At 51.4% G+C, this 15,140-nt stretch overlaps 2 protein-coding genes across 2 annotated transcripts in view; one reads left to right on the forward strand and one right to left on the reverse strand.

The window, feature by feature from the left end:
* FANCI (FA complementation group I) overlaps positions 1 to 2,735 on the reverse strand; it is a 95,620-nt gene extending 92,885 nt beyond the window's left edge. Inside the window, exons 1-2 of the mRNA XM_046007600.1 lie at positions 2,690 to 2,735; positions 2,243 to 2,408 (exon numbers count right to left, since the gene is read on the reverse strand). The gene's annotated coding sequence lies outside the window, so the exon portion shown is untranslated. The remainder of the gene's footprint in view (positions 1 to 2,242; positions 2,409 to 2,689) is intronic.
* Positions 1,092 to 12,617, forward strand: RLBP1 (retinaldehyde binding protein 1). Its single transcript, XM_046007603.1, has 8 exons — positions 1,092 to 1,155; positions 3,334 to 3,422; positions 3,684 to 3,812; positions 5,044 to 5,248; positions 6,825 to 7,003; positions 10,927 to 11,085; positions 11,941 to 12,051; positions 12,346 to 12,617. Exons 2-8 carry the CDS (start codon positions 3,411 to 3,413, stop codon positions 12,502 to 12,504), a joined length of 954 nt encoding a protein of 317 aa, XP_045863559.1. The 5' UTR covers positions 1,092 to 1,155; positions 3,334 to 3,410; the 3' UTR covers positions 12,505 to 12,617.
* Positions 12,618 to 15,140: the final 2,523 nt, after the last annotated feature.

The raw sequence follows: 15,140 nt of genomic DNA on the forward strand, positions 1-15,140 counted from the left end.
CCTTGGAATCCCAGAGAAAGACTAAAGAAATCATCCCGCGCCGCTCTTCTCCACTGCACCCCCAGCAGGGAACTACCACCTGCTGAGGGACGGCAGAGGGTTGGATAATGTGGGTCCCCAACCACCCAGACGCATATGGATTCTGGACTTGGAGTAACTGCCAGCGTCTACCGCGCCTTTACGTTTACTAAGTGTCCAGCACTGAGCCAAGCACGTTCATCCTCACTAAAGCCACCAGCCTGTCCCTAATTATCCCAGCTTCTCGAGGACACTGAGTCAGAGTGGTGAAGTTAATTCTCACAGCTAGAAGGGTCTGGAGTTAGGATTGAAAAGCGGCCAGGCTCATTCCCAATTAGGCTCCTATCATTCGCCATACTGCCTGGAAGGCGGCTCCCCCTGTCTTGCCCTCTTCCCACTCTGCTTAACCAGGGGCCCCCACTCACTGCGGAGGGGACAACTACCACACCCAGGGGGAGAGTGACAGGCCTGGATGGGCCACCGCTGCCACTGGATCCACAGTCACATTTAAAACTTCCCTCTAGGGGCGCCTGGGTGGCTCAGTGGGTTAAGCCACTGCCTTCGGCTCAGGTCATGATCTCAGGGTCCTGGGATCGAGTCCCGCATCGGGCTCTCTGCTCAGCAGGGGCCTGCTTCCCTCTCTTTCTCTGCCTGACTCTCTATCTACTTGTGATCTCTCTCTGTCAAATAAATAAATAAATAATTTAAAAAAAATAAAACTTCCCTCTATCTCTTGCATGTCTTACCCTGGGACGTGCTTTCTCAGACCCCTCCTCTGCAAATGAGAGCGTGAGCGAGTCAGTGAGGAGCAGGGGATGAGGCTGGCCTGGATCCCACCCCCATTGCCCAGCTTCCACATGGCTGAGCAGGAACTCGGGAGCAGAAACACACAAAAGAGGGCTTTGAGGTGGCTGCAGCCAGGCCCAGGCCAATCCCCTCGCCCCCCTGGTGCTTCACTTGCCCCAATCTGGGCCTCCCTGTAAGCCTGATTTAACGGGAAACTGGGGACCTTGAGACGTTCCTTGTGACACACTAATCCCAGCCTGCTGACTGGGCCACGCCCCCCGTGGAGGCAACGTCCAGGCTCCCCGAGGAGGACGACGCAGGCACCAGGTAGCCCGAAGGAGGAGCTGGTAGGTAAGTCAGTCGCAGGGGTCTGGCCGGGCCAGGGAGCCCAGGCCTGGGGTGAGAAGTCGGTGGGTGGGGAGACCACATCCCAGGCTGCCTCTGAAACTGAAACCAACTGGCCATTCTCCAAGTGGCGCTAGACCCCTGATGGCAGATTCAGCAAGTAAGCATACAGGACCCCCAGTTACATGTGAATTTCAGATGAGCAACAAAGAATTCTTTAGTGTAAGGATGTCCCAAGTATTGCGTGGGATATACTTACGCTTCAAACGTCTTTGTTGTTCACGAAATGGACACGGGATTGGACATTCTGTATTTTATCTGGCAACCCTAGATGGCAGGGACACAGCCTCACTATGAGATGGGGGTGAATGTTTTTTCACTGTATACAGTTTAAAACCTCAAAATTAATTAGATTTGGCATACTTTTAAAAGAGCTACTGTACTGACTTTAGCCCTTTATTTCGAGGCTCTAGGATCTTGTCCTAATGATCTGCTTAACAGGCTGGGGGGGACCAGCTACTATCTCTCCCGTCTAATCTCAATTCTATCAGCCTCTCCATTCCTGTTCCAGCAAAGCCCCAGTGAGAGAGGCCACACCAGTATTTCAGTCTGTCTCTGGGTGCACACAGTTGGACGTCTACCTGCCAGAGAGAAAGCTTAGTTCAGTTCCTGCTGGTGGGTTCACTGCTCTGGCTAGGGCTGAGAGATGGGAGAGGCAGGGAATTGGGAGATCCTTGGATATCCCCTGGGATCCTCCCAGTCTCTCTGGGCACACTGCGGCAATGATCAGTAGATTGGTAAGAAAGGGAAGAGATATCATGTTTTAGAGCAAAAAACACCGTGGTGTTTTTTATACTCTATTTGGTAGGTACGGTTATTATCCCCAAATTGCAGATGGGGAAACTGAGGCTCGGAATGGTTAAACAACTTACCTAAGGTCATGCGGGTGGTAAATGACGGCTCTCATTTCCAACCCAGCTTTCTCTGACCCTAAAGGGTTTTCTGTAACACCCATTGTCCTAGGGACGTAGCCTGGAGAGGTCTTGGCCCTTGCTGTCAAAGCGGTGGTTCAAGTCCCACCTTTGTCACTTACCAGTAGTGAACAGGGGACGGAACTGGCAAGTGGGAACCTGGTCAGAGAAAGGAGCAGGGCGGTGATGGCTTCTTTAAAGGTCCTGGGGATGTTTAGACAGGGCAAGAAAAAATCTGGAAACAGGAGCGCTGTCTCCGAAGATACTCAGTGGGTTGAGCAGGTTGGCCTGTGGGCGACAGATGAGATTTGTTCCGGTGGCCGAGCACTGCCTCTGTGCACATTATTTAATTTCACCGTCAGGACCTTCCTTCCACCCCCCTTTGGCAGGGGACAGCCAAGACTCAGGTTAAATTACATAGCTTGCAAGTGGAAGAGACAGAATTTGAACCCAGGTCCAACTTTCGCCACCAGAGGCTGCGTCTCGGCGTCCACGGGAAGTCACAGCTTGGGCGCAAGGCCTGACCCCTGGCTCTTTCTGGTTGTGTGGCAGCAGGCCATGTCACTTACTCTCCCCCGGGGTCTGCGTCTTCCCATGTAAGATGGGGAGAATAATGCCGGCTCTGGCTCTGAGATGCGAATTTGGAATTACATAATAGTGCATCACAGAGCACAGAACACACACCCAGTATTCTGGTTACGTCACTAGTCCTCCCCACTCCTGAGAACGAATGTGCTGGAGAAGGGACCATCCGCTAGGCTGGGAAGTTTCTGAGATTCCCCTTTGGGCTGGAGAGGGAGGGCCACAGACAGGAGGAGGGATTGCCTTATTCTGCAGCGATCACGTAACTTCAGAAGGGGGTCGAAGCCAGGTTCTCCCTGACTGCACTGGCTTATCTTCAGAACTAAAGTTTGCGGTACTTTTGTGTGTATTCCTTCTCAAAGGAATGTTTCCCAAAGTGTAGCCCAAGGATCATTTTCTTCAGGGCCATGGCTGGGCGGGGGTGGGGGGGTGGGGTGCTGCTTTCAAATGCAGATTCCTGGGTCCAGTTCGGCCCTTTTGAGTCAGAATCACGGGTGAGGGGCCCAGGCCCCTGCATTTCTACCAGATTCCTTAGGTAATTCTTAGGCACTCAAAAGTTCGAGATGCACTGTTCTGAGACGATAAGAGAGCGGTCTGTCCAGACTACTGTCCCCTTGACTTCCTGTCCTAGGGAGGAGGCTGCCTGGAGAGGCCAGGACAGAAGCGAGGCCCTTATTTTTCTGAGGACTCCGAGTCTTCCGAGGCAACATGTCAGAGAACGTGAGTACCCCCGTGCTCTGGTCTCCCCTCCTTTCTCCGCCTTCCCTCCCTCCCTCCCCATTTCTCTATTGTTTGGTCTGCTCAGGACCCTTATGGGCACTCACCCATACAACCCCACCTGTGACCCCACCCAAAGGGAGAAGGCCTAACAGTGACCTTGGACCAAACTACTAGTTTAGGGTCTGGGCAGGCTCATTTGCACTGGCTTGCTCTGGCTGACGAGGGACTCTCCCTGCTTTTTCCGGACTTCTGCCTGCCTAGGTGGGCACATTCCGTGTGGTGCCTGAAGAGGAGCAGGAGCTCCGTGCTCAGCTGGAGCGGCTTACCACCAAGGACCATGGACCTGTCTTTGGCCCATGCAGCCAGCTTCCCCGCCACACCTTACAGAAGGTGAGGTGACCCGGGGGCGGGGGGTGGGTGGGTTAGGGTGGGCTAAAAGCGGGGGAAAGTTGACAACATCCTCTCTCCTGTAGGACGGGTCCGGCCCTAGCTCTCCAGGCTATCCTGGAGCTAATGGACTGGCCTGTTCTAGGGGCCATCCTGGAGGTTGGGGCAATGGCAGCAACTGGGCTGACCAGACATTGAGGCCAGCCTAATCCAAGACTATAGCACCAATAAAGTCCCTTGATATCAATGCCAGGACCTAGGACCTTTGCACGAGGGCTCATCCTAAACTCAGATATGAGGAACATTGGTTTGCAAGCAGCCCAGGAAAACAGGAATCCAACTGCCGCCCCCACTACGTAGGCAAGAAGCCCGAGTTGTAGAATCAGACCTAACTTTCAACTTGCTGTGTGACCTTGAGCAAGTTGCTTCCCTCTCTGGGTCTTGCCTTTTGTACCTCTGAAAGAAGACTGTTGGACCAGCTCGGAGAGGATCAGACTGTGCTCTGCAGAAAGTGGCAGAGCTGTCTTAGGGCCGAGCCGAGCCTGGGCTCCTAGCTTCCCTCTCTGCTGCCAAGGGAAAGGTGCTGCGAGTTCCCCCAGACCTGAGTCCCCCTCCTTTGCCTTCCCCTCATTCCTGCTGTCCACGGAGAGACCTGCCTGAGGCATACAGAAGAGTTCTCCAGACCCAGCCAAAGGGAGGAAGATGGGGCAGGTGACAGATTGCCCTCTTCAGGGTATCTTCAGTTTGGGAAAGATCAGACTCAAGCCTGGGAGGCTGCAGGAGGAAGTGATTCAAAGTCCCCCTTTGAGTGTGAGCCCCAGGTCCACCCCTTCCTGCCTGTGTCCCCTTCGCCTCTAGGGGCCTCAGTCTGCTCATCCTGAGAATGGGGTATGAATACCCACCTTACCGGGATGGGTGGCGGCCTTCACTATTTCAAGGCCATAGCGCAGTGCTCCCTAAGGGCTGACACCTTTGGCGGTCACTTTGACTCAATGGGCACTTTGACTCAATGTTCTGCCGCGAAAGCAGCTGGCGGTCTCAGGTGCTGCCCGTGCAGCTGGTGCTCATGGGTGCAGAGGAGCGGTGGCCCCCGTGGCAAGCCCTCGGTCCATGGGCCGCGCTGGCTCTGGCAGGGGCCTCCTGGCTCCGGCAGGGGCCTCCTGGCTCCGGTGTCCTGCTCCGCACACGCGCGCGCCAGTCTGTGACTTGCTGCCTCCACCCGACCCTGTTCCAGGCCAAGGACGAGCTAAACGAGAGGGAGGAGACCCGAGAGGAGGTGGTGCGAGAGCTGCAGGAGCTGGTGCAGGCCGAGGCGGCGTCTGGGCAGGAGCTGGCCCGGGCGGTGGCCGAGAGGGTGCAGGGAAGGGACAGCGCCTTCTTCCTGCGCTTTATCCGCGCGCGGAAGTTCGACGTGGGGCGCGCCTACGAGCTGCTGAGAGGTAAGACCCGAGCGCAGGAGGGGCTCGCAGGCGGGGAGGCGGTGACCGTGGCTTTGACTCTCACCCAAGCACGGAGGAGACTGTCCCCTCCGTTCCACACGTGTTCCCTGCCCTGTGAGAACCACTCTCCCCGAGCCTCCTTATCCTCACCCAGAAAATGGGGTGTGAACTCAGCAGCCTCCACATTCCTAGAGGTCTGGCTCCCCTCTCCTCTCTCCTGGTCCTGGAGAGCCTTCCCCTCCCCCGACCCCAGCCCAGCAAGGCAGGAAAGACCGGTGTGTGGCCCCTTGCCCTGTAGGTACCTAAGCCTCATACAGAATGGGACCGGAGATGATGCCAGCCACGGGAAGGAGCCCTGAGGACAGACCTGCCCAGGCCTGCTGGCTACCTGAGGACAGGTTTCCTAAGGAAATCCAATCCTTGGTGCCCCGGGAAAGAAAGGGGTGTCCGAGCAGGCCCTCCGCAAGCTAATGCACTCTCCTTCTCTTACTTCTTCCTTCCTTCCCCAAGTGTGAATTCACAGCCACACTGTGCCAACCACTCTTTTTTATTTATTTTTAAGATTTTATTTATTTATTTGACAGAGAGAGAGATGACAAGTAGGCAGAGAGGCAGGCAGAGAGAGAGAAGGGGAAGCAGGTTCCCTGCTGAGCAGAGAGCCCGATGTGGGGCTCGATCCCAGGACCCTGAGATCATGACCTGAGCCGAAGGCAGAGGCTTAACCCATTGAGCCACCCAGGCACCCCCCAACCACTCTTTCAGGCCAAAGGATGCAGCAGAGAACCAAGCAGATGGAAGCTGCCTTTCGGGGACTTCATAGGCTAACGGCAGAAGCAATAAGCCAGAGAAATAAAGCTCCCTAAACTGTTCGGGAGTAAGAAAGGATAATGAGGAAAAATAAAGGAGACATGTGTAACGTGGTCAGGAAGGCTCCTGGGCAAAGAGAACTTCTGAAGAAAAATGCAAAGGGGATGAGATACAGCAATAGGGCAGAGGACACAGCAAGGTGGGGGGCTTGCACCTGGAGGGTGGTCGGAATAGTGAGAAGGTCAGTGGCATTCCCCAGGCAAATGCTCCATGAGCCCCTCTCCAGGGCCTGGTCCCTGTAGGGCTGGGTGGTCGGGAGAGGCAGGGACTTGTTGAGGACTGGGAAGGGCGAGGTTTGTGGGTCAGAGACGTGCTTCTGGAATCAGAAAGGGCCTTTGGGTTCTGCGTGGGGTTGCGTCTTGATCTTGGGGTCTTTCCTACTCAGCTAACACTTTCCCAACAGGAAAGCCTGTACCTCTGCCCGTGGGCAAGAGAAAAATAACGATAATCGTCCTCAGATTCCGGGTTACACCGCATGTTTGCACAGTTTACAAATTCATACCTAGAATCTCCTTTGATTCCTGCAGCAATCCGGTGAGATAGGCCAGTAGTCTCTTCCCGCGTTTTTGAAGAGGAGACAAGGCGCTCGGAAAGGTTGCATGTCCTGCTCGATCACACACAGGACGCGTCCGGGTCTCTGGAATCTTCCCGTGGGCCCCTCCCCGAGGAGCTGACTCCCTGAGGGGCTCCTCTGCTGTCCCTCCTCCAGGTTACGTGAACTTCCGGCTGCAGTACCCCGAGCTCTTCGACAGCCTGTCTCCAGAGGCCATCCGCTGCACCGTGGAGGCCGGCTACCCTGGTGTCCTCTCCACTCGGGACAAGTATGGCCGCGTGGTCATGCTCTTCAACATCGAGAACTGGGACGCCGAAGAAATCACCTTCGATGAGGTCAGTGGGGGACCACCTTCCCGGGTAGGGGAGAACTCGCAGGCAGGGCGCACGGGCCCCTCCATGGCTGCTGCCCCCGGGTCTCCCTACCAAGTGGGAGTGACAGCTGTGGGTCACCCCTGCCACGTGCTGAAAGCTGAGACGACACAGAGCACGGGGATTAACGAACGGCGGGTTGGGAGAGATTCTGGAAGACCCCCGTTCCAACCTATTAAGCAGCCTGAGTTCTCTGCCATGAGTTGAAGAATATTCTTTTTTTTCCTTTTTTTAAAATGGTTTTATTTTTTTCTTCATGATAAAGGTACTTGGTAATTCCCATCACCTATATACCCGTCCTCCCACACCCCCTCCTCTGATGACCGTCAGTTTGTGCTCTATAGTTAAGAGTCTGTTTCTTGGTTTGCCTCTTTGTCTTTTTTCCACTTTTGTTCGTGTGTTTCTTAAATTCCACATTAGAGTGAAATCATATGGTGTTTGTCTTTCCCTGATGGACTTATTTCACTTAGCATCACACTCTCGAGCTTCTCCCATGTCATTGCGAATGGCAAGATTTTATTCCTTTCTATGGCTGAGCGATGGTCCATTGTACCTATATACCCCGTCTTCATTCATTCGTCTGTCAATGGACACTTGGGCTGCTTCCATAGTTCTGCAATAAACATAAGAGCGCATGTGTCCCTTTGAATTAGTGTTTTTGGCCTCTGCATTTACATATGCGTGTGTGACTTTGCTTGTCAAGCCCGTAAGAGAGCGACACTAAGTGGGGGGACCTAGGGTTTGTCTTGGGAGAACATCGGCATGTCCCTCCAAGCCTTTTATTTTTTATTTTTTTAATATTTTATTTATTTAACAGAGAGAAATCACAAGTAGGCAGAGAGGCAGGCAGAGAGAGAGGAGGAAGCAGGCTCCCCGCGGAGCAGAGAGCCCGATGCGGGGCTCGATTCCAGGACCCTGGGATCATGACCTGAGCCGAAGGCAGAGGCTTTAACCCACTGAGCCACCCAGGCGCTCCCTTCCAAGCCTTTTAAAAAAACTGTGCAGACTCACTTAAGAAGATGTTATCTCATTGTCCCAGCATCATTTATTGAGAAGTCCATCTTTTTCCCCCCGGTAACTTGAGATGCCATCTTTATAGTAGTCTATATATTCATCAATATTTGGGTCTATTTCTGGACTTGTAGTCTGTGCCAACAATTTCTTTCTATTCATGCTCCAAAACCACAATGTTTTAATTACAGATTGTGTAGAATGTTTCATATGTTAGGGTTAGTTCTGTCATTATGAGTCTTCTTTTTCAGGGCTTTTCTAACTATTCTTCTATGTCTGCTTTCTCCTAGAGAGTTTAGAATTAACTTGTCCAGCCCCAGGAGAAATGTATTTTTATTGGGAACAAACTTGGGGAAAATGAGAACCCTTCTGAATGCAACAGCCAACAGCCATAGCCTGCTACACCATCCGCGAATGAGGGGTGCTGTCCCTTTTACGTGCCTACTTCGGAACTTTTCTATTTCTATTATTTTTTTATTTTTCTGTTCTTTTCTATTTCTATTATTTTAATTAATTAATTTAAGTAATGTCTGCACCCAACGTGGGGCTCAAACTCACAACCCCAAGATCAAGAGTCACAGGCTCTACCCACTAAGCCAGCCAGCTGCCCCCTACGTTTGAACTTTTATTTTTTCCATTTTATTTATTTTTTTCAGCGTAACAGTATTCATTGTTTTTGCACAACACCCAGTGCTCCATGCAAAACGTGCCCTCCCTATTACCCACAACCTGTTCCCCCAACCTCCCACCCCTGACCCTTCAAAACCCTCAAGTTGTTTTTCAGAGTCCATAGTCTCTTATGGTTCGCCTCCCCTCCCCAATGTCCATAGCCCCCTCCCCCTCTCCCAATCCCACCTCCCCCCAGCAACCCCCAGTTTGTTTTGTGAGATTAACGAGTCATTTATGGTTTGTCTCCCTCCCAATCCCATCTTGTTTCATTTATTCTTCTCCTATCCCCCTAACCGCCCATGTGGCTTCTCCATGTCCTCATATCAGGGAGAGCATATGAGAGTTGTCTTTCTCCGATTGACTTATTTCACTAAGCATGATACGCTCTAGTTCCATCCACGTCGTCGCAAATGGCAAGATTTCATTTCTTTTGATGGCTGCATAGTATTCCATTGTGTATATATACCACATCTTCTTTATCCATTCATCTGTTGATGGACATCTAGGTTCTTTCCATAGTTTGGCTATTGTAGACATTGCTGCTATAAACATTCGGGTACACATGCCCCTACGTTTGAACTTTTAAGAGCCTTTTAAAGTTGTGAAAACATTAGGCATCTTTTTCCTTCAGTTTGTCTTAAGTGTTGCTATAAATGGGGTTTCCTCTGTTGGTTATTGTTGGTATATATGGAAATTATTGGTTTTGTATATTAATTTTATATTCTGAATTTTAAAATTTATGGTAGTTTTAGAATTGAGTCTCTCGGGTTTTCCAAGAGTGCTATCATATTATTATAAATAGAAAAGACAGCTTTTCTTTTCCATTTCTACTATATATAGGCCCTAATTTTTTTTTTTAAGATTTTCTTGCTACTGGCTTTAGGACTGAGGGGGGTGTGTGTGTGTGTGCATGTGTGTGTTTGTGGAAGAGCTTTTAAAATATTTTATCTTGGGGTACTGGCTGGCTCAGTTGGTAGAGTCTGCACCTCTTGATCATGGGGTTGTGAATACATTGGGTGCAGACATGACTTAAAAATAAAACCTTTAGGGGGACCTGGGTGGCTCAGTCAGCTATACCTGGGACTCTGATTTTAGCTCAGGCCATGATCTCAGGGTCATGGGATGAAGCCCTGCGTCAGACTCTGCGCTCAGTGCGAAACCTGCTTGAGATTCTCTCTTCCTCTTGCTCATTCTTCTCTTTCTCAAATAAATAAAATCTTTAAAAAAATAAAATCTTGTTTTATTTATGAGTTCAGTGTGGGGCTTGAACTCATAACCCTGAGGTCAAGACCTGAGCTGAAATCAAGAGTCAGAGGCTTAACTGACTGAGCCACCCCCAAAATAAAATCTTTAAAAAAAGACAATTTAAAAAATATTTTTTCTTATTATGTGAGTGGTATCTACTTATTAGAAAATGCAAAAATATCATAAATTAAAAATCATACACCATTCTACCACTCAGAGATTTCTATCATTTCATATCCTTCCAATTTACTTTTTCTAGAAACATGCACACACATGCACACACATATTTTTTCTTATAAAAATCATACCCTACAATAATATATCATGATTGAATATTTTCCCGTATCATTATATATATTTTATATAATTATGTATATCATTATATATTTTTATATATAAAAATAATAATATATAAAATTATATATCTATAATTTTAACTGTTCCAGAATATTCCGTGGCATGAATGTGCCATTTCATCAGTCCCTTATTCTTGGGCACTTAGGTTGTTTCCAGTGTTTCTACTATTAAAAGGGTACGGGGATAAACACTCTAGCATCTCACCATGGATATGACATCCAAGGTTATTTTCTTTTTTTTTTTTTTAAAGATTTTTTATTTATTTATTTGACAGAGAGAGATCACAAGCAGACAGAGAGGCAGGCAGAGAGAGAGAGGGAAGCAGGCCCCTGCTGAGCAGAGAGCCCGATGCGGGACTCGATCCCAGGACCCTGAGATCATGACCTGAGCCGAAGGCAGCGGCTTAACCCACAGAGCCACCCAGGCGCCCCCCCCAAGGTTATTTTCTTGAGACATATACCCAGAGATGTGGGATGGGCCCTTTTTTAAAGCCTGTGACAAATTTTCTCCAGTAAAGGATGTACTTGTTAGCTCTCTCCTCAGAACCTTAAGCCTTAATTATCTTTGCACGTTGGGTCTTATGGCCTGTCCACTCTGTGTCCAAGATCTTGCAGGCGTATTGTTTCATCCTGGAGAAGCTACTAGAGAACGAGGAAACTCAGATTAATGGTTTCTGCATCATCGAGAACTTCAAGGGCTTTACCATGCAACAGGCTGCCGGACTTCGGGCTTCCGATCTCAGGAAGATGGTGGACATGCTCCAGGTGAGGCCTCCGCCCTCTGTCTTGCAGGAGCCTCACACAGGTGAGGAGGCCGGGAAGCTGGGGCCAGGTGCCCCACTTAAGGGCGCTGGCCAGCACCGGAGAAGAAGACCACCTAGCGCCATCTTGAGGAATGACAACCACAAAGGCTGGCTTGGTGATCCACATTCATTCCTGAATGCCTTGAGAGCAGACCCTTCCTCCCCCTGCTTCATTTTACAAACCTTGAAACGGAGGCTCAGAGACTTGAGTGACCTCTCAAGGTCATAAAACTCTAAAGTGGCCGAGGCCAGACTTGAACCTATACCCTCTGACCTGGGATCCCCTTCTCTGTCCAGACATGTCACACTGCTTCTCTTTGAATATGACTTTGTCCGCAGGAAGGGACGATCGCTAATGTCCCTGACAGCTCACTCCTGTATACACTGACCTGTCAGAAGTCCTTCTAAAGTCTGCTTTATGCTCATCTGGGAAAGGAGGGGTGGGAGATGGGGGTCATGGTTGGGGGCGGATGTTGAAGGACAGTGAGGTATGACAGCAGAGACCCTGAGGTCTGTAATAGTTTTCAGTCCACTCAGTACGCAAGTGGGTTTGGAAAAGCTCCGTCACCTAAACACCAAGCAAGGCTATCATGTCATTTCCTCACTTCACCAGCAGGGGGAGGGCTGGGCGGCAGGGCCTCTGGGGCTCCCTCCCCATGACTGGCCCAGGGATGGAACCTTTAGTGAGCTACCCTTTGGGGCAACCATGTGATGAGACAAGTCTGTCCTCGAGCCAGGGGGAGGCAGTGGGGGAGTAGTGAGCGGGAGCCTCCGACGCCACCGGGACCATGGGCTGGGGCCCTCTCTGTCACTGCAGGATTCCTTCCCTGCCCGGTTCAAAGCCGTCCACTTCATTCACCAGCCGTGGTACTTCACCACGACCTACAACATGGTTAAGCCTTTTCTGAAGACCAAGCTGCTCCAACGGGTAAGTGTGTGGCCACACAGGGAGGGCACTCACCGATTCTCTGGCGGTAGCAGGACAGCGCTCCTGAGACAAGGGGGATGAGGCTGGGAGGGGGAGCGGACCCCACCTGCGCCCTCCTCAGACTCTGTGTGTGGTGCTGAGCTGAGTGACAGAATGACAGGGAGGACTGTGGAGACCGACACCATCAGGCACACGAGGCATGCTGTGCCTTTCTCCTCCTGTCCCTTTCTTCCCCTCCGTCCCCCATCCTGAGGGCACCCCTCACTCAGCTCTGTCTCCCCGGCTTCCCTGCAGGTCTATGTCCACGGAGATGACCTCTCTGGCTTCTTCCAGGAGATCGATGAGGACATTCTGCCTGCCGACTTTGGGGGCACACTGCCCAAGTATGATGGCAAGGTCGTGGCTGAGAAGCTCTTTGGCCCCCGGGGCCAAGCCGAGAACACAGCTTTCTGAGGACGGCTCCTGCCCCCCAACCATAGTTAGCATCGCCAGGCTCTCCTCAGCTGTCCTGGACCCAGAAGTTTGGGAAAAGGGCTGCCCGAGGTGGCTGTGGTTCCCCTGAACCTCCCTAAGTTTGGATGAGTTCAGGTGTTACCGTCCTTTCAAGTTGGAGGTCAATAAAGCAGGGGCAATTCCCTTGAACATGAAGAATTGGGGACAGTTCTATTCCTACCGCCCCTGGTGCTTAGGACAGTGACTTGAGTGGGGTTGAGTTTCAAAGACGCTAAGCTTCTCCATGATTTCCTTTCTAGCAGTTTTACCTCCGAGGGTCTGTGAAAATAGGCAAGGAGACTGATTTAAAGGTCTCTCCCCTGCCAAAGTAAAACACAGTGAAATACATTAGAAGGATAAGAGGGGGCATATAAAATGATCTAGCAAACACAGTAATTTCAGCGGCTGGCAGGCAGCTAAGGGCTCTTCCACGTGGGATTTGAGGGTGGAAGCATCCTCGAAGGGGTTCCATTTGTGGTGGCCTGGTCGGTCCCCTCAGTCGTGCATGGCGTGATGTGTGCAGTGATGGTCAGGAGCTTGGACCCTCTTCCCGGGTGGCGGTTGTGTCCCCTCCTATGTGAGGTCTCTCCTCTAGACCCCTTGCCTTGACTGGTAGTTCTTTGCTTTTTTAAAGATTTTATTTATTTGTCGGAGAGAGAGAAAGAGAGCATAAGCAGAGGGAGCGGCAGGCAGAGGGAGAAGCAGGCTCCCTGCTGAGCAAGGAGCCGGATGCTGGACTTGATCCCAAGCCCATGGGATCATGACCTCAGCCGAAGGCAGATGCTCAATGACTGAGCCACCCAGGCGCCCCCCTCCCCACGCTGTGCATGTTTTGACACACGCAAACACTTTTTCTGTAAAGTCTGCTTTCCTCAAGTGCTTGGTGGTTTTTGAGTGTGGGGTGGGAGTCCACGTTAGAGAAGAGCTGGCTGCTGGGCACCAAGCTTGTGGGCATTGCCAGCGGCTTCTCCGCAGATCCGCCACTGACTTTCCCACGTAGGGGCACATGCTTGTGCCTGGCCAGTGCGGTGGCTGAGGGTTGGCTGGTCTACCTGCACCTGCCCAGGTACCCCATTACCCCAATGATCACCCCTGGGCTTTCCCACACTTGCCCCTCCTTGTGGGCGTGAAACACCGTGGGTACTGCGCCCACTTTTGGGGGCAGGACCTCCAGCGATTTCCTGGGCTGGAGGTTTAATCCATCTGCTTTCATTCAGAAATTTTTCTGATCCGCTGAGTAGTTCTTGCTTTCCAGCGTGGGTATGTGTGCGTATCGGTACGTGTGAGTGTGCATTCACACGCATGCATTGATTTCTTATATCCCTTCTTTCTAGGGTGTGCAGGGTGCGCTCATATCCCGGTAGCTTCCTTCTTTAAATGATCACAGTTGAGAGTTCATGGTCATAAATGATATTTACATAGGACTCCTGAGCTGGAGGAGGAGTCATAGCAGATTATCGCGGGTGGAGGGTTGGGAGGCTTGACCGGTGAGGATTTTCCCCAAACCCTTTCTTCAAACCCTTCAAAATGCTTTCGGAGTTGAGGATCCCCTTTTCCAAATCAAATCTTACATGGAACCCTTATTGGAGCCTGAAAGAGGGAAGGTACTCCGGTTGCCTGCCAAAGGATCTCCTAGAACATCCGCGGCTGAGAAGGTATTTCAAGTACGAGGGTGTGAACCCCGAGCGGTGGTGACATCCCTCTTGAATGACTTCTGTCTTTCCCTTGGTCCCTAATTGCCCGGAGCTGTTGTAAGTGCAGCCCAGGTCCACCCTCTGGCTGATGGGGGCTCTGATTTACAAATGAGATCAGGATGTGGAGAAAACCGCAGGCAGATGCCAACAGGGAAGCTCTTGGGGCGGCCTCGGCTATCACTCGGATCCAAATGGGACGCTGGGGTTACCCCTACAATCAGCAGGGCTAACACCTCATCTCAGGGTCGGGATCTGACAAGCAAGCCCAGGGGCTTTCTGAGGAAGAGGCCGTGGGGTTGGGACCCAGTGAGTCAGCTCCAATTGTGGACTGGCATCGCCCCCTGCTGGTCATTCCCTGGTACTGCCCCTCCAGACGCAGAGACCCGCAGGGCACGAAAGAGACTTGGGGGGCCGGTCCAGCTCTCTGTCCAGAAGGGGTGGTGCCACCTTTGGGAGAACGTGTCTGAAGACCACAAATGTTAATGTTAAAATCATCCATGCTCAGCCTCACAAAATCCCAGCTGCCTACATGCTGGATTCCTATATGTGACCGCCACCGCCACATTCATGAGAGAGGAAAAGGGACAATAAAATACTCTTTTGAAAGCCACCAAGTATGGGAAGGGGGACAATGAAACATGAATTTTATGCCAGCCATTTGCTGCGCGGAATGGCTTTCTTTCTGAAGACATCTGGGATGAGGCTGGGAGTCGGCCACACACACAGAAGTGAGGTTTTGCAAAGTCACAATGATGCATTTCGGCCATCCTCACGTGGACTTTTGGGGAATGTTGGCGGTCAGTAGATGGAGGCCATTTGTGAAGGTGTGGATGTAGGTCTCAGTAGGGAAATGGGCCACCGGCTTCAGAGAGCCTTGAACAAGACTCACCACACTGCTCAGTG

The sequence above is a fragment of the Meles meles genome, chromosome 6, assembly GCF_922984935.1.
Source record: "Meles meles chromosome 6, mMelMel3.1 paternal haplotype, whole genome shotgun sequence".
In the NCBI taxonomy this organism is placed as follows: Eukaryota; Metazoa; Chordata; class Mammalia; order Carnivora; family Mustelidae; genus Meles; species Meles meles.

Bases quoted from the DNA above. Each gene is read 5' to 3' on its own strand.
- RLBP1 (XM_046007603.1), top strand. The intron at 7,004-10,926 runs GTCAGTGGGGGA...TCTGTGTCCAAG, and splicing joins AAGAAATCACCTTCGATGAG to ATCTTGCAGGCGTATTGTTT. The intron at 12,052-12,345 runs GTAAGTGTGTGG...GCTTCCCTGCAG, and splicing joins AGACCAAGCTGCTCCAACGG to GTCTATGTCCACGGAGATGA.